A 25,806-nucleotide genomic window follows, 5' to 3' on the forward strand; every position below is an offset into this window, starting at 1 on the left:
GTTGGATATCTCAAATTTGGACTTTTTTTGTGGTTTTGAGGAGTACCAAATCCTCTTTTTGAGAAATATTCCTACTCAATCTTGCTTGAAAAAGTAACTTTACAAAATGGATGCTTTTTTTCAGAAGTACCATCAAAAGCTAGAGGAAAAATGTGCCCTTGGGCTAAATGGAGAGTGTTTTATTTGGACAGGGTCATGTACACCAAATGGCAAATATGGGGTCATAAATTGTAGATTTCCTGGTGCCATTGGGTGGATATTATTATATGTGCACAGGCTTGCATACATGATACAGCATAGGGCTGCACAGTTAGCAGCTGTTGATGTATCACACCTGTGCCACAATACCAAATGCATAAATGTAGCCCATCTGGTGTTGGAACCACATGGTTTCAACAACAGTAGGCAAACGTGTGTCGAAAAGGGAATGTATAGGTCACATTGCCCCTTTTCCGCCCTTTTTAGTGCACCTTAAGATGCCAGATAATAATTTAGGTATTTCAATGGATTTAAAAGAAAATGGGCAGGGGAAAGTGTTCATTTATTCATTAAATTTCATTTTATTCGTATCAATATAAGAAATCTTTTTGAAAGATTTGGGTGGTCCTTAAAAGGACCTTTGATTTTTTTAAGCTGTCTGTCTTTTACTTAGGCATCTTCTTCTTGCAGTATGCATCATGCATCAGCTCATCTGGTACAGGATCTAGTTGCCCTTTTACATAGTCTGGTCTCTTTTTGTGGAGCTCTTTATGAATCTTGTGTTCCTCCAGTCTGACAGCTGCCTGTTGTAACCTTCTTATCTTTACTTCAGGTTTCTGCTCATAATTCCTTTTGTAAGTATACTCTCTGTCCATTTTATCAAAGAAGGTCTCACAGTCTTCAGACACTTTAATGTTCAACTTTTTGCTTTTCATCTTGGCTGATGTACCAGGTTTGTTGTTAGTCCTGTGTATTGCAGAATGAAGTCTGCCTTCCATGTTTTTTCCATGAGTTACATTTTTTGGTAAACTCACACTCAATGCACGATGAACTCCTTCATTTTTATTTGTTGTGTGGAACATTCTCATGCTATTGACTGCTTCCTCACTAAGTATCATTTTCAGTAGTTCTAGCAGTATAATTTCATCAATTTCATCTATTTTCAGCACAGTGATGTTGTAAGTGCTTAGGTAAAAGGATCTGGTCCACCAGTTATCACTGACTGTACCTTTGCATACCACAGACTCCTTAAGGCAAGATGAACAGTCTCCACCATAACACTGGACTGTAGTTGAAAGGATGGTAGGTAATTTTTTACATACTTTTTCTGTGTCCTTGTTATATTCATTCATTAACTGGTTCAATATCATGGAACTGCGACACTTCAAGTCCAGGCTAAACATTTTCTTCAAGTCTTTGTTCTCTTCTTTAGTTTGTCCATGAAACATGGTCTCACTAAACTCAGCTCGCATTCCCGCTCGGAATTGATGTTGGCTTAGATGTACTGGGTCAGCCAGTCTCTGCACTTCCCACATAGGATAAAGTACATGTATGGCATCTTCTACTCTTTTAGCGGAACGTGCATCTCCATCTGTTGTGGCATAACGGATAAGCATACCTTGCAGTGCAAGCTGATTTCCAATTTCTTTTCCCATGGCATATTCTGATATTGGTATAGTTCTATGAAGGATAGCAGTACAGTCTTCATGGCCTGGGCACTCTGCATCAAATCCCTTTCCTCTGAGCCAAGCTCCCTTCCAACATAGCTGGTTTAGTGAAGATGCTGCGACTACAAACTTCCATGGAGTATTTTGTTCAATCGCAAGCATCTGTGCCTGTGATGCATTTAACCCTGGTTTCTTCCTGTTGGACCTTGTTGCAGTTGGGTACCTGCCATCTAAGGTCACATCTATCACATTTTCTGGTTGTCCCAACTTTTTGTTGTATGCCTTCACTTGTTCAACCTTATCTTTCATGTTGTCCTTGTTCTGCTTTACCATAACTTTAGAAATTCGGTCGGTGTTTCTCTGCATACCACTCTTGCGTGGAGGTGGAACACTTACACGAGCTAAAATCTCCTGGGTCTTGGTGCTTCCTATTGAACTATCTAGTCCTGCTGAAACTAGCGCAATGTTAGTACCGGCTGGATTTGGCCCTGGCTTGTTGTTTTCAACTTCTGAGTACAACTTTGCTAGTGTTGGAGTCGCAAACCAACAGTTTGCACACCGAACTCTGTACATGATACAGGCACCCCATTTTCTGTCACTATGTGGCTCCATCCATGGCCTCTTGCAAGTTTTTGGTGTTTCCCTGTGCTGTTGGTACGCCAAGTTGAACATGTCAAACATCTTTTCACTCTCAATAATATGAGAATTATTTGATGTCACCTTTTCTTTGTCTGCTTTCAGGAACCGTGGCCGCAGGATCATACTGGATTTAATCACACCACTTCCATCTTCTTTTACCACTTGTGAGCTGTCAGTCCTGGATACGGAATCAGCTTTGATGTCGTCTTGTTGGTGATCTTGCAGATTCATTCGGATGTAAGCTTTTGACTCTTCTTCATCTGATGAAACTGCATTCTCAAAAACGAGACCTTTCGACCATGGAGTATGACCTTTCTTGAACCGTCCAGCATTACTTACCTTGTGGCTTCCTGCTAGACCAGTTTTGCCTTTGTTGTGTGGAGTATTACCATCAGTAAACATATTTGAATCTTCTTCTTGTATGGTTCCGCAACAAAATTTGGTATGATTTTAGTCTCAAAAGGGCTACTATTTGTACTTTTTGGTTCTTTTGATAGTTTAGGTGAGAATTTCTAGATGCTGACAATGTTTACTTAGTTCTAATAAGGCTCAGGGTGCAGTCTTTTACTCATTAGATCAGATAATTTGATCCTAATAGGATACTAGACCGCCCCCTGAGTGATGGGGGGTTTTCAAAGAATCATCAAAAGAAAGCCAATATGGTGGTTTAATTCCGTATTATTGATAACAAATATTTGATTTGGGATTGTTTTTGTACTTTTTAAGTAGATACTAGTAAAAAAAATACAATGCCTTTAGAAAAAAAAAAAAAAATTAAATTGACCATTTTTGCACCACTATATTATAATTTTCGTTCTTTGAGACCCAAATGTGATAAATCAATTTTGTTTTCTTTAAAATGTGAAGAAAAAAACTTGCTGTGATGAAAATTTCCTAAAATACCTGTGTAATTATTCAAAAATTTTCTTATCTGAAGAACTTTATGTATGAGTATGCAACCCTGAGCCTTTAGATTATTGGTCATATTGGTACCTGTAGAAAATAATTATTTACACAAATACTTTTTAACTTATCAAGAATCTGTAAATTGGGGCTGTTTTCTGAATCATTAAAGTAATTTATAATATTTTTTTTCTATTTTTTTTATGAAGTAGAAGTATTTTTAATTTTAGCTTCATTTGATTCAATTCTATTTTTTTCCATATTTGGAATTTGAAAAAAAAAATTAAACCACTTTAAAACTATTTTGATATAAGAAAATTTGTAATTCAAATACTATAATTATCCAAGAGAAAAAAACACTTTAGTTTGTGAAAATATCTCCAAAAGTAAAAAAGTTATTGCAATATTGATAAAAGTGGTCATATCTAACTTTTTGAATTTTTCAGATAAGAAAGAAGAACTGAAAACAGTTTTGGGTAGCTGTCTTTGAAGCTGGTTTGTGGACATGATAATGGACCGATTTGATCGAAACTTTGCAGAATGATTGGAAATATGATGAAATAACAGAAGATGGTTTTTTATTACAATATTTTAACTTTAGGGCATCTAATAGGTACGAGACTACAATTATCTGCCCTTAGCTTTTCGTTGTATACGAATATAGTTCCTATAATAATAGGGGATTTTTCAAAAATTTTTTAGAAACACTTCCTTTCAGAATTTCTCATACTTTTTGTGCTCAAATGGAAGAGGAATAATGAAATTATTTTAGTAGATGTGTCGAAATGAGAAATTTGGCATTTAGGTTGTGATTTGGTGAGGTCAAAAAAGGTCAAGTTTGTGACATCCAGAAGCCATTTTGGGTCATTTTTTAGGGTATCTCTGTGTTTATGCATAAAATTTGAAAAAATAATGGTAAATTTTTTTATATTTTTTATATAAGTTGTTGGAAGGTTCAAATTAACATCCCTGAAAATCTGAATTGAATTGCGCTGGTGGAATTTTTTTAAATTACAGAAAGGCTATAAAGAAGACCGTGGGAAAATTAATTGTGGTTTCGTGCCTACATTGCAAAATCTTCTATCTTAAGTTTTTTCTTCACTCATATCGTGTAGAAATACATATTTGTTACTTTTATTGGTATTTTTACACGAAAATATGTTTGCTTCTATATACTGAACCCAACGATCAACAATCTGAAAATGACAAACCTCTATGTATTTGAATGGTAGATTAGGACCCATCCTCATGAAACCACGAAGTCACATGACGAAAATTGCATACCTTATTCTTATGGAAATAAAAATAACTCGTAAAAATTTCAGCAACATTTTATTATTACAGCATATTTTGCATAAAACTTTTCAGAAAATACTTTTTTCTCTTCAATTTAAATGAACATTATCAATCAACGTAAAAAACAAAGTAAAGCCAACTTTATACAAACTAGCACTTAACAAAGAAACTAACTGTACTTATAAAGGAAGCCATATCCTTCATCTGTGTAGAGGCCAAAAAAAAATAGTATTGTTTCCTGCTACCAGCAAGAAAACAAAAGGCTTGGTAGGTAGGGAAATAATTTTATCTTTTCAAAAACAGTTTACATTGAGTAAAAGGGGAAACGGAGCTTGAGCCAAAATGACCACAAAATGTTTAGGGTAGGCACAAAAAAGGTAGTTAGGGTACCAGGAAACAGACATTTTTTTTTTGGCCTGATAAGCTACTGTTCATCTGTACAATAATAAACAAAAACATTTTATTTTATCACAACTTCTAAATATATGCTGAGCTTTCAAACTGCTTACTCGCTTAAAGAGGCAAGTGCTAACCTCAAGATTTGAAAATGAAAGTGAAAAATAAATTACAAATTAAAAATCTCAAAATTAATAAAGAATAATTTACTTCCACAATATTGGAAACAATATGTAGGTCTAGTTTATACCATAAACAGAAAACTTGAAAAGATGCTATGTAGACCATATAAGAGTCTGGCAGATCCACTAGAAGCAGTAATACATCAAAACAATGTTGGGACTTTTTTAACTGAAATACATTCAATGCAACTTAGAACACTCTGTTTACAGTTTAATTAAAATCATGGAAGATGAACAAATTAAAGTTGAAATTCACTGCAGAATTGTTTCATCACTTTTGTTAACTATGCAAAATAAGCCAATATTTCCTTTTTATAACATTATCTAAGCACTATTATTTTAAGAATGTACTTCGGCAATAAAATTGTATTACATGTAGGTGTAGCATCACTTGTCATACATGTCAAGTCACCCGAAAAAGTATAAATCTATATTGTCCAGCATCCAGCCTGTCATCTGTGTGGGTTATTAGAATCTCCCACACCTGAGTTTTTGACCCGCTAATGGTCCACCATTTGCTTATTTTTTTAAACAATAATTTGACAGTCAGCTGCTCAAGGATTTTGTGAGTTCTTTCATCTTTTGATAACTGGTGCTGTACTATTATTAAATAAACAAGTAGGCGAGGGTATCAATATGTACTTCCCCATCCTTTATTACCATTTCCTTCACTATAATCTGCCTAAATCCTTTCTGTTCAACCATTTCACCACAATTCCCTACCAACCTTGCTCACAAATTCTTACCCCCTTGCAAGAATTGAAACATTTCGAAATTTTTATTATGCCTCAGCCAGAACATTTAAAAAAATAAATTAATAGAAAATGCAATATTTATTAAACTAGAGCAGAAGTATAGCTTCATTTTTGAGAAGTCTAAATGAGACTGGACAACACAACAGCTTTTCACTATTAACTCAAATGAACGCTTAAATGTTACTACACATGTGACGTACATGTAATATGGAATGCTTCTCCAATAATTGTGTAATTTTTATTAACCAGCAAGGTACAACCATTCAAAACTGTAGTTTTAAGATCAATGTTATGTTCTGTATAAGGTCAAGCTTAATACTGTAAAACAGGATTTTACTCATGACATTGTTTTTAATCAAATGAAATTTCAAAGCAAAACTTCTCTTTAAAATAAATATTTTATACTAAGTTTAAATAAATATTATCTTTGCAGAAACTTTGAAACTGGTGAATTCATACTGTTTGACCTTTTTTCTAAAATCTCTAAAGAGATATGGGTCATTTAAAATGCTTTAAACCTCAGATTTAAGAGAAATATCACTTACAATATATTCTGTAAAGGTCCTTAGTTTCATACAACATTTTTTTTCTTCAAAACCATATCAAACTTAAAAGAATACCATGAAATGTCTTTAATAAATGGGTAACCACTTTCCGGATTATTTATTATTGGAATTACGATCATGGATTTCAGTACATCCTGTGAGTTCTGCATAAAAACTTTGAAATTGCAGTTTGATTGAACCAAGAAAACCAAAACAAATTCATAATTAACAATGATTCATCTACAGAATATGAAAGACTTGAGTACATTTTTCAGGGATATGATATCAGGCCCATATCAATTGAAAAATATTCATTCCAAAATGTAGATTCCTTTTCGTCCGTTGCTCATATGCCCTAGTTTTTACTAATAATAAATATAACAATAAAAAACTAAACATATATATACGAATACATACCAATGTAATATTAACATTAAAAAACATATCTGAAAGAAATCTGGTCTTACCCATAAAGTTACGCTGAATTTTTAAAAAAATGATGAAAAAATATCACTCAGTACCTAGTGATTCAAAAGTTCTGAACATTACATGAATGAAGTTTCCCTCTCTGCATTTCCAAAATTATTTCAACATTGTCTATAACCTAATAATGTTGAAGAACAATTGGTATTCCATAGTGTAAGAACAGAAATGATCATTAAATACAAATATGAGGGTGTGAACTTTTATAAATTAACATTTATATTGTGACATCATACACATTCTAATTCAGGTATACATATATGATTAAATTATTTTTATGATTAATTGTTACATGTAAAAAAATCGGATGAAACACATTTCAATGAGTTGTGAACATAACTTGATTCAGTAGTCAAGGATGTTAAAAAAAAAACCCAGTCACTTGAACCAGATTATGTCTGGGAGAAAAATGATAATGGACGGATACCCTCAGCACAAAATACTTCATATCCTAGTAATTAACCTCTATGTTAATGTCCTAGAAATTAACACTTAGGCAATGTCAACATCCTAAGAAATAACCTTTTGTCATAAAAACAAAGACAAAACATGGAATAAACAAATTTGGCATCTAAGAGACAGATTTTCTGTAAGTAATAATGCTAACAATTATTTTAATAAAGAAAGACATTTCAGAGACATATTTTAAATAAATAACACTTCAGCCAAACATGTGCTTCAATGAACAAACAAGTGCAGTCTGAAAAGCTACGTTTTCACAACAAGCAAAATTGGAAAAATAGAAACAAGTCCCATTAACAAACTATTACTTTTTCAGTTTACAAAGCTAACATAGCATCATAAACGCTTATAAAGCACATGATATTGTAGTCTGTAGTAACAAACTTATGAACAATATTGGATTTCTGAAGCTTAAAAACAGTGACTTATTTCTCTTCAAAATTTTAAGTAAAAAAATGAATATTCTTTTAGTAATAATCTTAATTATGGACTGAGAAACCATTGTTAAAAATACACTGTACCACAGGGAAATATATTATCACCGATTCCATAGTAGAAAATATTGAAGAAAGATATAATTTTGATGCAAGAAGCTGCTTTCGTTAAATGAAAACAAGCAGCATGTCCATTAATTTTGGTTAGTGACAAAGAGTAGTACTAACTGATCAACAAACTCATTAGACTTTTATTTGTTTTGTGAATAAATGGTCCAATTTTACACATTGATAAATTCTGGAATAAGTGTGTTTAACCATAATATACATCATTTCGCACTAATTTATTTATTGCAAAAACAGCATACCGTAAACGTTCTAATCTTTGCTATTTTCGCAATGGACAGAGAGCCGCAAAAAAATAATACATGGGAAACTCATTTTTAACATTGTATAACACTAATCATTTTTTGAATCCGCAAAAATTGATACCTGCAAATATGCTTACTTGACAGAATCTGAGAAAATTAGAAACCGGGAAAATAAATACGTTTACAGTAAATTAGTACATGATAAATTATACTAGATATAACAAGTCATTTTAGGTCACAAGCAAGAAATAAGACAATTTTTAATCAAAGCTATGAGGTTAGAAGAAAGATTTTGAGTCTTTCCTAACTTTGTTCCCAATCATACTTCTGTAACAATACCTACTCAGGTTTTGTACATAGAACTTCATTGAACAATAAATACACTTTTTAACAAATATACAACTAGGGTAAAATGCAGGACAGAAAATCAGAACTGATGCAAGAATTCTAATTAGATTCTATCACTAACATACAGAATGGCACTAGCCAATTTGTTTTACTGAAACATACTAATATTCGTGGTGTTCTAATTCTCGCTCTTTTTGCGGTGGACACGAAACTGCAATAAATAATACCCAGTAAATTGGATTTTTTACACTATATAATGCTTATCATTTATTAAAACCACGAAAATTGATATCTTCAAATTTGTTCACCGGACAGAATCCATGAAAATTAGCAACCACCAAAATTAATACGTTTACAGTAATCACAACCTCTGTCTAAATAAAAAAAAAAACAATACAGCACTTAATAACATACATTTAATGAATAGGACCATTATTACTTCAAAGATAAAGGTACAATTTATCAATACCTGTACTTAACTAACGTGTAGCAAATGAGACTTAAGGTCTCACTAACCACTTCTGGGTCAAATGACTATCCCTCTATATAGAACCAAAAACACACTGAACTTGGATCTAAGCATTTTAAGTGCATATTCTGAGTATATATAGATCCAAAGAAGCCAAAGTAAAGCTGAGAATGTGTACATTATAATCTTATTTATAATTTACTACAAAATTGTTTGAATATCGTTAATTGTTCTGCAAGTAGTTTGTAAAAATATGGGTTTTCAGTATTATTTATTTAAGTCAATTTTGTGAAAAATTTCAATAATCACTGTATCCTTAGCATAATGATTTTGAAAGCCTTATTTTCCAACCTATGCAACGGTATGCAACATTAACATGTCAATTGTCATAGGAATTCACACTGAAACTTTGAAAATTACTTTTTTAAAATGTAAAGTAATGGGAACATAAGAAGTGGTTAGTGAGACCTTATGTTCCTACATGTATCACTACATTGTATACAAAACCTTAATTTCAAAGTAATTAGCCAATTTAATGCTTAAAAAAGTTTAAAATAAAGCCTAAAATGATTACAGAATAAAGGAGATCCTTCAAGTTATGGAATTCATCACAACAATTTTTTTCATAAAGTTCACTACCATAGGCATCATTCTAAACAACTACATGCATTCAAAATAAGAATTTACATACTTCAACTTGCAGATATACAGACGCACTTGTATAAATTTATGTCATTATATCATACACAGGAATACTGTTTTAAAGAGTGATATTGGATACAACAATTCTACAAACTATTATATAGAAATAACTGTGTTTATTACAAGTTTTACTTTTGCAAGGCTAAGCCACAAATTACAAAACAGTTAAATAGTTGACCAATGTTATATGTTTTATGCTTATTTTTGCATGGATTTAGCCACTAATAGCAGAACAGTTAAGTACTTCTCCATCTAAGAATCAGGGAAAATGTGTATCAGGTGTGGCACATGAAGAAAAAAATGCATAGAGATTTTATTGCATTATCCAAATACTCATACCTCATAACCTCAAGAAATTACTGTCTAAGTGTTTGTAAAGTTTGCCTTTCTAAGATATTTATAGGAAAATTTAGTTGAAATGCATTATGGAAAAATGTCGGGAAAAATTTTCCAAATTTTTTCCTTATGTAAGCAGTCAAAAAATATATAGCTTTTCAGTTGTTTTCTAGATGTATTTGAATATGTTTGAGGCAAAAAAGACCAAATTGAAAAAATGCCACTCATTGCCTGATTCTTAAACAGAATGGTACTTAACCTATGATCATGAAATTTAAATGACACATGTAAGAATAGCCATGTTAATCTGAAACAAAATATGTATATGGTATGCTTAATTAACAACAGGAAATTAAGAGGTACAAATTCATCACCTTTTCTAGTGTGAATTGATATTGAGCAAAAGCTTTTAGAACAATTCAACTTCACACACAGAATCATCAACATATGACATCATTGTGCTCCAAAGCAATGTCTTTACAGACAAAAAAATCACTTGTTACATGTGTAACATTTTTAAAAAAAATTTTATCTATGAGTACTGTAAACCAGCATTTTTCTTGTGAAAGATTTATTTTTTTCTTATTTCAAGAGCAAGAAAAAAATGTAAAAATAAATGTTGTTGAAAACAATGCTGTGCTATGTATACCCCCCTTGTATAGTTAGTTAACGCTAAACAATAAAAACAAAACCTGAAATCAATCCAGCCATTTGGAGCCCAGATTTTTGTGATGCAAATTTTCTATATCATTCCATACAGTGAAAGGTGGCAAAGTCCCATGAAACTGGAAGTTGATATCAGACAACACTGAAAATGGCTTATAATGTATGCCCATCTGTATTAAGTTACACAGCTAATTTGAAACCAATCCATTCATTGGGAGCCGTGATAATAGCCAGGAAATTTGGAGGGAAGGATAGATGGATAAGATGATTCTATCACGACACCCACTCAACCCACTTGTTGAGTGGGGGTATAATCATGTGAAAAAATCTCTTTAAAATACAAAAAATCTCTGAGAAAGTGCTTTAGAATGAAAATTAAATAGTTACTAAATTGGATAGAAATCCTGAATGACGAAAAAAAGTATCCACAAAAAAATTGCTTTACAATAGTACAGGGATGTGAACAACACAGCTGCTGAAATGGACAAAATAAAAAATAAAAATACATTAAAATAACAAAAGGTAACTATAAATTCCAGGTTTGTAAGCTGAATCCATAGAAAAAATACATCACTTTTAGTATAAGAATAACATTAATTAGAAGAACGAAAATCCAAAATGAGCAATTACCTTCGAATGTGAATATTCTACATGGCTACTAAAAAATGATATCTGCACTAAAATATATGTAATTTAAATATATTCGTTATTTATATCCATTTTTTCTGTGAGTTTTCTGGGCATGTAAAGATACCTGTGAAGATACATGTACTACTTTCTAATCATTTTCTAACCATAAAGAATATACAAAGACAATACTATGGCAGAAAAGGCTTCAAATGGCAAAAACAATGGAGTCAACACTCAAAAAGCATTAATGCCAAATGCACTTTTTACATAGAACCAGTTTTACATTAGCAATAAGGTCCAATAGTTTACATTGGCCAATAAATTTTAACCAAATTAATGCCATACAAAAATAACTTTTCCACATTTTCTTTCAGTCTTTTCTCTGCTTTCTTCATCCCAGCAAGCTGTGTCTTTTCCTCTTTCCAAAAACCATTAATCCTTCAACTTGAATGATATTCAAAATCTGGCTAAATTGTCAATCACATGTACACTGGAGTACATACTCCTGGGTGATACATGGAAACACTAATGCTATAAGTCTGATGATGGTTGATACTTAGATATTAGAGCTTCCAGAAGCTTTAATTTGGCTTTAATTTGCTGAAATGAAAGTTAAAAAATATATATATAGAAGTTAAAATTGAATCATAAACTCAATATTGCTTGAATAAATATTGGTGTTTTGTTTATATTAACATAATGATTTTTAATCTTTTTAAAAATGAGTGAAAAAAAAAAGGAAAAATCAGGTATGATCTAAAATTTAAGTACAAAACCTGCACCAGGTGACTACCTTTGTAATTTATCCCTAATAATGTTACTGCAAATACACACCATCATTTTTTTCTCATAATAAAAAAAAAGAAATAAAATACTCTTCATAACAGTCATCACATAATTATCATAACTAAAAAAAATAAGGCCGTTAACTGCAACTCAAGAACCTATCGACAAATAATGGGGAGACAGCACCACAAAATAGGGCATTAGTGGAACATTAAGAAATCTTCAAAATGGGAAAAGTAAAAAAAATCTTGGATTTTGCTGAAAATTGAACACAACCCCTGTACTTCATGGAATTAAACAGCTGTGCAACTTTTTTGTGGGTATCAAATAATACCTTCCTTATTTCAGGTCTCAAAAATTTAGAGGGGGTCATAAAAACCACAAGAATTATAGATGTTCTTGTGAAAGTGTTAAAGGAAAAAGTTTAAAGTTGAGGATCTAGGTAAAGGAAATTCAAAGTCCCAATGTCAGAAATTTAAGGCCCACCAGTATTTTGGACCCCTGCTATTTCCAGTAAGTACCTACCTTATACCCTTGGTATTCTGACTGTAAAGGCTCCCGATCATCTCTCTGGACCTTCCTAAATAACAAAAAATCATTTAGTTTTAAGTACAATCACTATGGATACTGGTGTTAAAATAACAATTGTTACCCCTTGTCCAAAGGAGACAGAAGTAAATTAACTGTTATAACAGATATAAGTTTTTGCCTGTCACATATGGTAGCTGCCATTTAAAATTTCGAAGTCAATACATGCCTGTAGGGAATATGTATGAAACAGATAAGGAAATGTGATGTAGTGATGCTAATGCAATTAACACTACATACTACTGATCTAGTATGAATTGTTTGTGTCAAACTGGCTTACTTTGATGTTATCAGAAAACTTAACACGAAAATCTGAATGTTAATGCCAACGCTAGAAAAGCGATATCTATGTCTCTAATACCTTTGTTGCTGATGAAATAAAAACCAGTTAAGCTTCTTCTACTTCCTTTTTGTATTTGCATTCAGTTGCTCAAAATTGATGGTATTTGTGTTTATGTAGACTAGTTTCCTTAAAATAATGCTTGTTTCTGTATAGTGCATCAACGTGTATAATATCTATTCTTGTAAATTGGAAGTATATATACCATTTCAAAAAAGGTAAACGGTTAACTTTACTCCAAATTACAAAAAAAAACTTTTTTAAAAGAAGAAAATCATGTCCATAATCTGACCTACCCTACATTACACATGGAAAATATATACATAATTAATCTGCAATAAAGAAAATGAAGAGTGCTGTTACCTTCCAGTTCGCAACAAGAAATCTTCTTCAAAATTTCTCAGTAATCTTCTCAACCTTTTCTTTTCTGTCTTTGAATGCATCAGTTCATCCTGCAATTCAGGCCTACAAAAACAAGAACCCAAGCATGAGCAAGGTACATCTTTACTTTTTCAATAAGAGTTGTCTTTCTTTGAATATTAAGTGGAGTTCTACGCATTTAACATATCCCTACATTACCTAAAACACAACATTCATTCACTTCATGAATGCAGTTAGCCATTGGTTCAAAGGGCACATTAATGGCAAAGTACACCATGATATTATGAGAAAAAGAGTGCTGAAGCAACATGAACAAAGAACTTACAATGACATTTCATGAAGATTAGCATCACTTGGTTCTACATTGTCTTCAATGTTTAGTTTTCGTTTCACTTTGGGAGAATGACCAGTTCTACGGTCTATCACATTTGACTTGGCATTGTTAGGAAGAATTGAAAAGTCCCTAGTTACAGCAAAGTCCATTGTACCCAGAACATCCTCGTGGCGATCGTCTTCATCCATCTCCACTCGAGGCATAATAATTGGATTTCTTGTCTGAAAAATAAATCGTAATAAAGTGAAGGAAGAATTTTTTTTTTCTGTTACTCTAATAATTGGTATTTTGGGTTTGTCAAATTTTATCCATAAAAATTTGTCATGAAATTATTTCCATTGAAAATACTGGGTAAATCATCTTAGAAAAAAAAAACAGAAATTTTCTACTCCCCTCAAATGTTTAATTAAACTTCCGCTCATTACTAGATGCAGTTAACCAGATGGTTGTCATTCATTCAAGGGAAGACCAACTCTACCATCTGGACATCACCATTGTATGCATTGTTTAAGATAGTGAAAACAAGACGATGTTGGACATTGTTAGACACACAACATAAAATTGCATGTGCTGATGTGTTGGGTATTCCCTCACCAAAACAGAAAGTAGGTATCAGACATTAACTAAACCTGCTTACAATATATGCCCCATCTATATAAAGCGACATACACATGTACTAAATATAAAACAAATCATTTTAATGGGAGTCAAGATAATTGTGACAAAATTTGAGTAGATGGAATGATTGACAGATAGACATGGGGATTCCAATTTCTACCAGCCACTTATTGAGTGTGGGTATAATAATAATCTATGTCAGTACTTACAACAAACTTAGATCCAACTGGATCATTGAGATCAATAGGGCCATCTTCTGGGACAGTTTGTAATTCAATCTTCTCTCTAGGCTGAAATTATTAATCACACAATACATAATGCATGTATTAAAAAAAATATGAGAAAACTCTTCAGAGAGATTCATGGCATCAACCTTTAGTATAAATTTGATCCTAATGCATTAACTGCTTTCAAGGTGTGGCAGACAGACAACCTGTATTTTAAAGTCCCTGCCAAATCTTGGATAGGTGACAAAAAAATTGTTTGAAAAAAAACAATGTTTATCCAATGTTCAGCTCCCTAAGTTTTGCCAGAATCATCAAGTTCAAAGAAGGCCACTCAAAACTAATATCCTGATTTAAGGACATTCAAATATAAACGTGTGGGCTGGGCAAATGATCAAAGCCGAGGGAACAACATTTTAAAAGAAATTTTAAAAAAGTAAAAGTAAATTATATGAGAAGGCAATAAACAGAGATTCCTGTGAAATTACCTCTAGGCTATATTAATGGGTATCAAGTATTATTGTGCATGAATATCAAATTGTTGATAGTTTTTTTTTCAGATTTGAAAATTTTGGCTTGTGTAAAGCCTCTACATTTTCAATAGAAATTTAACAGTTTGTTAGTAATTTAAATTTGTAATTTGCCCTGACCATGAAACTTAGTTCCACACAAGCAGTTCTACAGTTTCCAGGGATGAGAAATGAGGTAGACAAAATCAGAAGTAAAGATAAAATACAGAATTGTAGAATTCGAAATCCGTTAAAATCAGCGGGAAAATTATATCAGTGAGTATATATCTACTTACAGACATAGGTTTGGTAATGAGTCTCTTTATCTGCCTGTATCTATCATACAGTGGTCTCATCAAGTCTTTATCTTCCTTGGTTTTCTACAAAATTATCATCATTTAAGTAAAACACTGAAACGTTACATGTTTTGTTAAGATACTAAAATCATGGTCACATAAAAAAGGTGGTCTTTTCATACAGGCTAGTTTTCACAAAAAAAAAATCTTACACAGGGTTATTTCAATCAAACTCTTTAATAAGAAAAGGCTATTGCAGAATAAAGGTGGTCTTTTGGACAGGTTTGAGTGTAGCTGAACAATTATCTCAATAGCCTCAGGCCAGTGGCACCCCTGCCTCTTCTCCGTCAGTTTTTTTTTTTTTTCAGCACTTGCATTATGGTGTAAATAGTGCAGATCTGAAATTATTGTTTGTTACATGTCTTCAAAATAATTTATTGCACACTTACAGGCCGACCATGAATACCCTCAAAGTGAAGAAGGGCTTTCTGCACTGCCAATTTTTCTTCCTGGACTTGATCTCTATTCATCAACTGTAAATTAAATGAACAAAAGTTTTAGGAAATGTTAAGTAGCTGTCTTTGCAAAAATCATGCAACATCTGGAAAATATGATACATCCCTAAAAAGGCAACATATTTTTATTTTTGTTATCAAGTTGTTTTATGGGTGTAAATTATGAAATGTGTATTTATTCATTCTGATCTGTCTGCTCTTAGGGGGTTATTAACATTGAAAATCCATTGTATTTTTGCGTCATTACAGAGTTATCTCCCTTAATTTTGAAATCTACACTGCATTCTATGTAATTTTTATCTCCTATGAGCACGGGTTATATGAAAAACCAAATATAAATTTCTGTTTACTAAAGCATTTTAAACAAAATATCAAAAATAGAAATATAAAGGCTTTCCAACCATGTATCACATTTTGCATGATTCTTAGCTGGAGTGCTACTTAATAACATTGAGAATTTTCACCTATTCAAAATAAAGATTAATCAAAATGACACAGTCACTTCAAACTGAGGATGTTTATCGTAGGTGCATATAAAACATACAAAGTATTTAAAAAAAAAACAGCACTGCTTCATATTTGGTAGTTTACAAAACAGATGACAAATGGTTGACAAAAATATATTGCAATTTTATCTAAATAATAACAGAGTACATGAACTTCCAAAGTACAAAAACCTTTTGAGTAAACTAGAACCCTTTAAACTCTAACCGTCTCAAATCCCTTGATATTCATAAAAATACCTATCAACATTGCATACAGTTACATATAATGCAAAAAGATAAAAAAAATCAAACAAATTTTACTGATCTTTTACATCAAATATTTATCCGGTTGCATGGTTCCTTGAAGCCATTCTATTTGTTTCCTATAAAGCAATTATCTATGTCATATACATGCCTAACAATCACTGATTTCTACACTTTACTACCTCTGCGGTGTAAAACTGTTCCCTAATAATGCAAAAAAAAATATTTTTAACTCTGCAAAGCTTTTTGTTTAGTAAGGAGAAAGTCGGAAGTGAGCATGTTTTGAAACATCATTAAAATGAACCCTCTGAGGAAAATACACTGTTACCTCAATATCCTCAGGCCTCTGGCACTCCCTCCTCTTCTCCTTGAGTTTTTTCAGTATAAGGATGAGAGTTTGCTCCATTGTGGGTGGTAAGTCAGGAGGATCCATTCTCTCTCCACTTGAGGATGCACCACTCCCATGTCGACTTCTTGTTCCTATCTCTTCCTCCTCTTTTAGCTCTATTACAATACAAATCAACACATCAAAGAGGTAATTTCTACAGGTACCTAATTAAGCAATTTGTTGATGGGCTATGCTATCAAATATTTTTATTCTTTTATTTTCACACCATGTTCTTGAATTATGGATATTTAATCTTCAAAGTACTTCTACGGAAAGGTTTGTCTTCATATAAAATTCTATTACAATTTCCTCTTTTTCCACGGAAACATAGTTTATGTGCCAGTTTTGATAAAAATACTGACATTATTTTCAAATCTACTGCAATTAACAAATTAGGACTCATTAAAATAAATAAAAAATTCATACACACAACATAAAAAAACCAAACCAGAACTTACTTTTAAGATCTTTCTTTGCCTTGGTTAGATCACCCAACCATTTCTTTACCTCTATCCTACTTATTTTATCTGCATGAGATGGCTACAATGATATAAAAAAAATGTGTAAACTGTACAACAGAAAATTTATGTGGCATTTTACTTTTGTGTGTAAAATTTTGCAGTTACCAGGAGACAGCAAAAATTGAATAGTAAAATATTTATTTAATTTCGTCTTTTTGTGAAGTAGCTGCATTATAAAGATAATTATCCAAAGTACTGCTACAGACCACAAAAGGGATTACTGATGATGACTGGTTTAGACTTAATTGGTGTTTGATTTATTCAGATTTGGTTTAGACAGGTTTCACATTATAAAAACTTTACCTTAAATCCATGCTCTTGCTCAAATACTTCCTCAAAATGCTTCAACTTTTTCTTCAGAGCTAAAAATAGATACAAAATTATTCTTATTCACACTGGGCTTGAATTGCATTTATCTTTATTTTAAACAGCAACAGCCTTCTATTTCATCATGTCAAACTGAATACATAGTTACTTGATCAATAAAAACTTTACACAGCCCATTAAATATAGACACTGGATAAATACATGTAATTGAATGTGATATTTTCCTTAACTTCCTTTTTTAGACCTTCATTTTAGAAAATATTTTTTCAACCCTATGATGGTTTCACTATATATTTTTGCAGTAATTGGAATTAGAGGGGCCATTCTTCAATCATCACATTCCAGCTGAATGCATCCCATTAAAATCAGAATTTTTTTAATGTCAAAGAATGGCCCAACAAAATTTTGAATATCATAAAAATGGTTCATTCTCAAAATTTTCCCTGAAATTCTACATACCATTTCCAAAATTTTAATTAAAAGTTACTGTGTAATTATTGAACTTACTCTGAACTTTCTTTATTATCTGTTTGTGTTTCATTGAAAACTCATCATCTACACTCCCAGAGCTGAAAGCAGTAAAAAAAAATCACGTAAACAAATTCAAAATTGAATGAAATTTTCAACAATACAATGTACTGTACGTAACTGTACCACTGGTATGAAAATGTAAATCAGTAAAATAGTAATCAAGGGAACCAAGGTTCAACCAGTAATCAAAATAATATATTCACAGTATAAAGACTAGACAGGGAAAATACACACACAAAAAAAAAGAACATGAAACAACCAAAACATGCACAAAAAAAAAAACAAAAACAAAAACAAAACAAAACAAAAAACAAAAGTCATGGCCAACCCAGACTCCACTAAAAACTCTGTGCATGGACCAGGTGCACCGGTAGAGTAAACATACTCTGCTTTTCTAGAAACACTAGTAAAATAAAATGTCAATACACATAACATAATGACTGATTATATATGAAAGGAAAAAAACATTTTTGATTTCACAAAACTTTATAAGTCTTAAATGAATAACAAAAATGATGTTGCAACGGAGTTCTCATTCTGGCCTGTCTGGTGTGTCTTATATTACATACCACTTTGAAAAAGACCAATAAAGGGAGACAATATCTGTGGTAAAATTGGAACAAACTGCACGATGGAAAGCACCATATGACTATACCTGTGTTTCTTGTACTGTTCCTGATCAACCGGTGGAGATGGAGGAAAATCTGTATTGTTGTGAGCACTGTAAAATAAAACATCAATGGTTACACAGGCATCTTCAACTTCTTTATAATGACTGCTATTTTTATTCAAACTTAAAACGAAATTTTGGAATCTGATAAAATCAAATGTGTTTGGTTTGGGTTACCATTATCAAAGACTATTTACTTGTAATGTCTTAAACACTAGTGAATATTTATTTGTTAAACAAGGATTAGCAAATTTTACATGTCTCAAACTAAACCCACTTTCCTTTCGTCTTAAAAGTTATGAGCTTAATTTGGGACATATTATTCCATTCCACAACAATCAAGTGAGAATATTCTCAAATTTAAGGGCTAACTCATATGTAAAAACAGGAGCTACAAATGGTAAATCACTACATGTTTGTCCAAAGAGCAACCTTCTTGTACAGTTGCAATCGCATACAGTGAACTTAGAAGCTGACCTAGTAATCATAGTTACTATCCCCTGCTAGTGAAATCAGATACTCCCCTTTCTGGCAATCAAAATTACCCATCCCCTTCAAGTGATAATAGTTACTCCCCTTTCTGGTGATCAGTTACCAACCCCCTCTAGTGATATCATTTACTCCTATTTCTCATGATCACAGTAACCCCAACTATCTGGTGATCACAGTCACCTACTTTCTGGTGATGACAGTTGCCCTATTTCTAGTGATCACAGTCACCTACTTTCTGGTCATGACAGTTACCCTATTTCTAGTGATCACAGTCATCAACTTTCTGGTGATGACAGTTACCTTATTTCTAGTGATCACAGTCACCTACTTTCTGGTCATGACAGTTACCTAGTTTCTAGTGACCATAGTTACATGTATTATGTAGATTGTGAAAAATGCATAACTACAAAAATACAAACTTTCTACTTGTGGAGGTGATTATGCATGATAATGATTGGTATTATAGAGAGAATTAAGGACAAAATACATGTGGAAAACAAGAAATATCTACATCAACAACTTTCATAACGTCTGAGGTCAAGCAATTTTCAAGCAAAAAGCATATATGTACATATAAATTAGGAATTACTATCCTGACTGTAAGTGTTAGACCAGTGACATATTTTTATACTTCAAATATCTAATCAGCAAATACATGTATAAGTCAAACTGTTTCAACCCTAATATATAATTCAAATACAGTTGATCCTCTTTTTCATAAAGGACTCCTTAACTACATGGTTTTTTCCTCAATTAAACTACCCAAGACTTCAGTAAGAAGCACTCATACACATCTATGGATCTTTTCAATACTAATTTCAGTTGTACCTTATATTAAGACACATGCATCAAAGTACATGCCAAAAACTCAAATACCCTCAAAAACTTTATAAAATGTAAAAGGATTAAGTGAAAATAATACAAACTGGTTTAAAATGGAATAAACTATCACCACTTATATAGAGAATATAAAAACAAGAAGCTGTCAAATTGACAGCAAATCAAAATTTCCCTGCATTGAAGGGTCAAAATCCCTATTTTTTTGCACTAAAAACTTCATCATTTTGTCACATGAAATAACATATCAAAATTTGAAACGAATATGAAAAGGTTTGGCAGCCATCCAATAATGACTAGTAGCAAGGGAAAATCGTATTATACTGTGAAGTTGCCTGATGTCTCAATAGATTTTAGATTTTAATGGTTTCTATTGGAATTTAAATTTTTGTTTTTTTTTATTTTGGTAACTTCAATTTTGGTGGTTCAGGAGCATTCTGTAGTTAAATTATAATGCTTTTTAGTTACTAGTTATAGTTATTACGTTATAACTTGTATACATACATATTTTTATCTCAAAATCAACAATGCAACAAAAATGAAGCCAATATTGTAACCAAATTTAAAAGTTGGATATGGACCAAAAACATACAAGGTCATGGAAACCGGAGAAGTGGTAAATGAAATCTTTTTTTTTTTGTCAATCTTACATAATGTTAGAATAATATGTATACCAAATTAAACAAGAGATTACATTATATTTGATGCAAACAAAAGGAGACCAATAGTGCATTATTAAGTAGCACTCCACATAAGAATCATGCAAAATGTGATTCATGGTTGAAAAGCCTACATATTTTTATTTTTGATATTTGGTTTAACATGTCATAGTAAACAGAAAGTAACATATGGTTTTTCGTATAACCCATGCTCATAGGAGATAAAAATTAAATAGAATGCACTGTAGATTTCAAAACTAAAGGAGATAACTCTGTAAATGACACTAAAATACAAAAGAATCTATTGGATTTTCAATGTTGATTATCTCCTAAGAGCAGATATGAATTAATAATTACCCATTTCATAATATAGACCCATAAAACAATTTAATTACAAAAATAAAAATATGTAGCCTTTTTTGGTGTGTATCACATTTTTCAGATTTTGCATGATTCTTACAAAGACAGCTACTTAAATATTACCAAATGCATATATCATAATGAGAAAAAACATGCCACACACATTGCTCCATTATGTGTAGTATAAGAAAATAATCTACACTCACAAAAACTTAATACAAAACATATTAAATTGATTTATCAGTAACACTGATGATATCGAAGATGAAAATGAATTTGTGCAGCATTTTTAGAAAGGGCATTGCAAGAATGGAATGGATTGACATATCACACATATGTTAGAATCATTATATCCTGTTGTTTAAAATACTAACAAACTCAGGATCAGGGCAAACACAATAGTCCTTGAAGTAACCGTGGTTGATTTCATGCAAAAAATGTAAATTTGTCATAAATAAACACCACAATGCTTTTCATGTTATTACCACACTATTTCTTACGACTAGTTTTTGTTCTTAATAACACTGAAAACTGCCATAGACAGATTGGTTCACTGCTTCATCTACCACAAAGAGGCAGAACAGTAAAGATCTTTTTTCTTTTTGAAAAAAAAAAAAAAAACAATTTGAAATTTGTTAGCTACTTGGTTATCTTCGTCAATTTATTCAGTTATTTACCAAGGTTTAGATAGTTCTATCAAAAGATTATACTATCATGTCATTTTAGGCTGTTCAAGTATGTATGAATAGGGTTTACCAACTCACAAACAAACATAAAGTTGCACAAGTTGTGCTAGGTATACCCTACTTGCACTGGAAACTAATATCAGACAGCAACCACAATCTTTAAAACAATGCCCCATCCATATAAAGCCACATACTAAATCTAAAATTAATCCATCCAATGGGAGCCATGAAAACAGCAACAAAATTTGGACAGGTAGACAGACAAGGTGATCCCAATATACTTTCCACTTCTTTAGCATGTTTAGTGGGGGTCCAATAAATGGATTCACATAAAAAATTAAATGGTCAAGTTTGTGAGCGAGTCCTATTTATGAAGATCACTATGTAGCCAAAACTTATGGATATACAGTGAAACCTGTCTAGCCCAAACACTGAATAAACCAAATGCCTGTATAGACCAGCCACCTGTTCTTAACTCCCTTGGAACCAGTTTAAATGCAAATGGAACATGAGAACACTGAGTATGTTTCCTAATGATTAAATCCCTCAATTTGAAGGGGCTTAGACTGAGGTTTAGACAGATTTCACTGTTATTAAATAAAAGGCATAGAATTAAAACTTCAAGAAATTTCCTAAAACCTTTCTAATAGAGCAATGGTGTAAATATCATAGAAAGATGGCAATTATTGTCAATTCAGTTCAAAGTAAAAAAACAAAGTTTTTTTCCTATCTAAACACAATAAGAATTTTAAAATTTTATTCTCATTTCTTCTTTTCCAATTGCTTTACAGTGTGTAAAATAGTTAACTTCAAGAAATAGAGTTGGTCTTTCCTTGATTGAATGACCTTTACCTGATGAAATGTCACAGGTAGTTCACTGGACACTTAACAAGGAGATTTAAATTTTCTAACATTTCATAGGTATTTTAAGCTAAGTTTGATAGAATGTTTAAAACTCTTCGTCAATTGTCCAATTAATTACTTAATTAATTAATTAATTACTAAAGGAAGTTCACCAGATAGTCGTCATTTAATCAAGTGATGAAAAACTCTGAAGTTGCAACTGCAATGCTTGCCGTAAAAAATTTTTCAACAAAAATTGACAACACTCGCCATTTTGTTATTCTAAAAGGTGCAGAATATTGATGTGTTTCACCTGCTTGGAAGGAATGCACTTGGTGATAGTGGTCCCTCCTCATCATATTCAAATTCTGTCCAGCTAATCAGTAAGTAGAAATTACAGAATTATAGCCATGCATCATTTTTTTGTTTTATCACCGTGGATTTTTTTAACATGCTTTTATCTGAATGTGAGCTAAAAGATGGTTCATACCTTAATTCTATCTGTTTAGGGTTGGTCTAGAAGAATAGCGATTCCCAAAATCTCTTTCATATAGACCCTGTCATGTGTAACAGCTGGGTAGTTGATGCATGTTTAATATACACTTCCTTCAGAAAAAAAACTTTTTCTCTACCCAAACCCTATCTCCCAGAGGTGTTTATTGAGCATGCTCATCAGCTCTCCTGCAGTTAACATGAAAAGGTCTGTTTACCAGATTGTGCATAATTTTATTGCACCTAAAAATAGCTACATGTACACATAAATTATTTTAAACATCCAAATAATACAGGACATTTGGTCCAAGGGTAGACAGGTAATTTTTATTTAAAGATTTGTTATTTTGGGCCAGCATGTTTGGGAATCTCTGGAAGACCATTGCATACATGAATGAATGAAAAATCATAAAGCTGTCACTTCAAATGAAAACTTGCCACAATTCTGGACATATGTTTGTTTAAGATAGATAAGGCTAAAATAATATGATGCTGACACATAAGGCTACATACATGTAACACACCATGAGATGCAATGTAATTGTGAAAGTACAAACAAATAAGCAAGAATACAATGTATTTTGTTATGTAAAATCCTGCCTCAAAGTGTGTAATTGTCCAAATCTATAAAAATCACATTACTGAAACTAAGAACTAATCTGTTAGTAATGTCAAGTGCACTAATAAAGTACTGCATTTGTTTGGACCTCCTCCAAAAGTGTCTACTGGTGATCATATTTGAGGTGTAGATTTGCATACAAATTTAACATGTGCCCCTTGTGGTACCTAATGAATACCTCCATTTAAAATGTGAGCATAAGCATTTTCATGACACATGTTTACATGGAAACAAATGCTTACAGATAGAACAAGACCTATGATAGACATTTTAAACATGCCTACACATTTAGCATAGGGTGCTTTCAATTTGGCTATTCTTTCCAGTTGAACCAAAACTCCTGTTCCATCACTGGTTCTTAACAAGTGATGCATGAGATGATCAGGAAGTAGAACCAAGCTTCATAGTTCAAATCAATCAAGACCCCATACACAGAATTAATAAATGTATCATATCAAAACACACAAGCTGTAAATGGCTACAAACCTGGTTCTGGATTTCTTCAGCTTGTTGGTCCTTGGTGAAACCATGACATCATCACCATTGACCTGGTTTTTGGCCCGTAAATATGAGACTGACTGTCCTTTAGTAGCTAGTATTGGATCTGAAAAAAATGATTTGATTTATAGTAGTCTACTGCCCAATGGAGTAGAGTTTTTGACAAAAGCCTGAATCAAATGAAGTTCAGAATGGCAGATTTACCTGGAATCATTATTTAACACATGTACTAATCACATGCTCATATTTAGACAAATCTAAAGAATCTAAAGAATAGTGGATCATGAGGGAGACATCATTATACACATCCACTACTCACATGTTTAAATTAAAACAAATATAGAGAAGCAAAGAATGGCACATCATTATACACCTATACTGTCCATAGTTTAAAACTTAGGCAAGTCTAAAAATGTAAAGAATGAAGAATCTCCTGGGATATATAAGGTATTATATACCTGTACTGTCCACATGTTCATGTAATGTTGACAAATCTAGAGGAGGTATAAATGGCTTTCGACTGTTGCTAGGAGATCTACTGGGAGACCTATCAGGAGAGCCCCTTTTCTCAATCTCCTCCCTATTGTTTGTCAATTCAAGGAAGGCAACTCTTGGCTTGGGATGGTTATGGTTCATATCTCCTTCATTCTCCTGGTTATTGTAGCGAGGTTGCTCCTCCACCATGGAGTTAGGGACATCTGATGTTTTGTTGTGTTTAACAGGTATAGGGGCTTCTTCACTGTCATTCTGTTCATCCCCTGAACTGCCTCTTGACTTCCTCGAGGGAGATCTTCTGTTCAAAGGACCGGATGTTCTCTTAAACTGAAAAGAAAATTTTATGTCATGATCAATCATAAATAAAATATACTTTACTATTTGAAGGATTTTTTCTATTTTAAAAAGACATTGAACATGATATTCCATGAAACTGAAATCTTGATAGAACTAAAATTAGGAAACAATATTTCTACAATTCATCATATTAAATGTTAATACAAATATATTAAGGAAGAAGTGTCAGTGATGTCTTATGTATGGGAAGAAGTGTCAGTGATGTCCTATGTATAGGTGGAAGTGTCAGCGATGTCCTATGTATAGGAAGAAGCATCAACGATGTCTTATGTATAGGAAGAAGTGTCAGCAATGTCCTATGTATAAGAAGAAGTGTCAATGATGTCTTATGTATAGGACGAAGTGTCAGTGATGTCTTATGTATAGGAAGAAGTGTCAGTGATGTCTTATCTATAGGAAGAAGTGTCAGTGATGTCTTATCTATAGGA

General features: G+C 32.2%; 1 protein-coding gene across 7 annotated transcripts in view; it reads right to left on the reverse strand.

The window, feature by feature from the left end:
• Positions 1-11,639: 11,639 nt before the first annotated feature.
• LOC148619913 (protein FAM13A-like) overlaps positions 11,640-25,806 on the reverse strand; it is a 49,173-nt gene continuing 35,006 nt past the window's right edge. For 4 of the 7 annotated variants that reach the window (XM_088580322.1, XM_088580324.1, XM_088580320.1 and 1 more), the window contains 15 exons: positions 24,985-25,348; positions 24,515-24,632; positions 23,231-23,293; positions 19,026-19,091; positions 18,347-18,408; positions 17,816-17,874; positions 17,450-17,531; positions 16,932-17,107; positions 15,789-15,872; positions 15,340-15,423; positions 14,520-14,600; positions 13,684-13,913; positions 13,341-13,442; positions 12,575-12,629; positions 11,649-11,863 (listed from right to left, as the gene is read on the reverse strand). In XM_088580322.1, coding sequence (XP_088436448.1) covers positions 11,795-11,863; positions 12,575-12,629; positions 13,341-13,442; positions 13,684-13,913; positions 14,520-14,600; positions 15,340-15,423; positions 15,789-15,872; positions 16,932-17,107; positions 17,450-17,531; positions 17,816-17,874; positions 18,347-18,408; positions 19,026-19,091; positions 23,231-23,293; positions 24,515-24,632; positions 24,985-25,348 — 1,695 coding nt within the window. In that variant the 3' untranslated portion in view covers positions 11,649-11,794. Of the gene's footprint in view, positions 11,864-12,574; positions 12,630-13,340; positions 13,443-13,683; positions 13,914-14,519; positions 14,601-15,339; positions 15,424-15,788; positions 15,873-16,931; positions 17,108-17,449; positions 17,532-17,815; positions 17,875-18,346; positions 18,409-19,025; positions 19,092-23,230; positions 23,294-24,514; positions 24,633-24,984; positions 25,349-25,806 lie in introns of all 7 variants that reach the window. The other 3 variants (XM_088580323.1, XM_088580325.1, XM_088580326.1) reach the window with 2 other exon arrangements.

The sequence above is a fragment of the Perna viridis genome, chromosome 4, assembly GCF_037379345.1.
Source record: "Perna viridis isolate PV_CMFRI_1.1 ecotype Kerala chromosome 4, ASM3737934v1, whole genome shotgun sequence".
Taxonomy (NCBI): domain Eukaryota; kingdom Metazoa; phylum Mollusca; class Bivalvia; order Mytilida; family Mytilidae; genus Perna; species Perna viridis.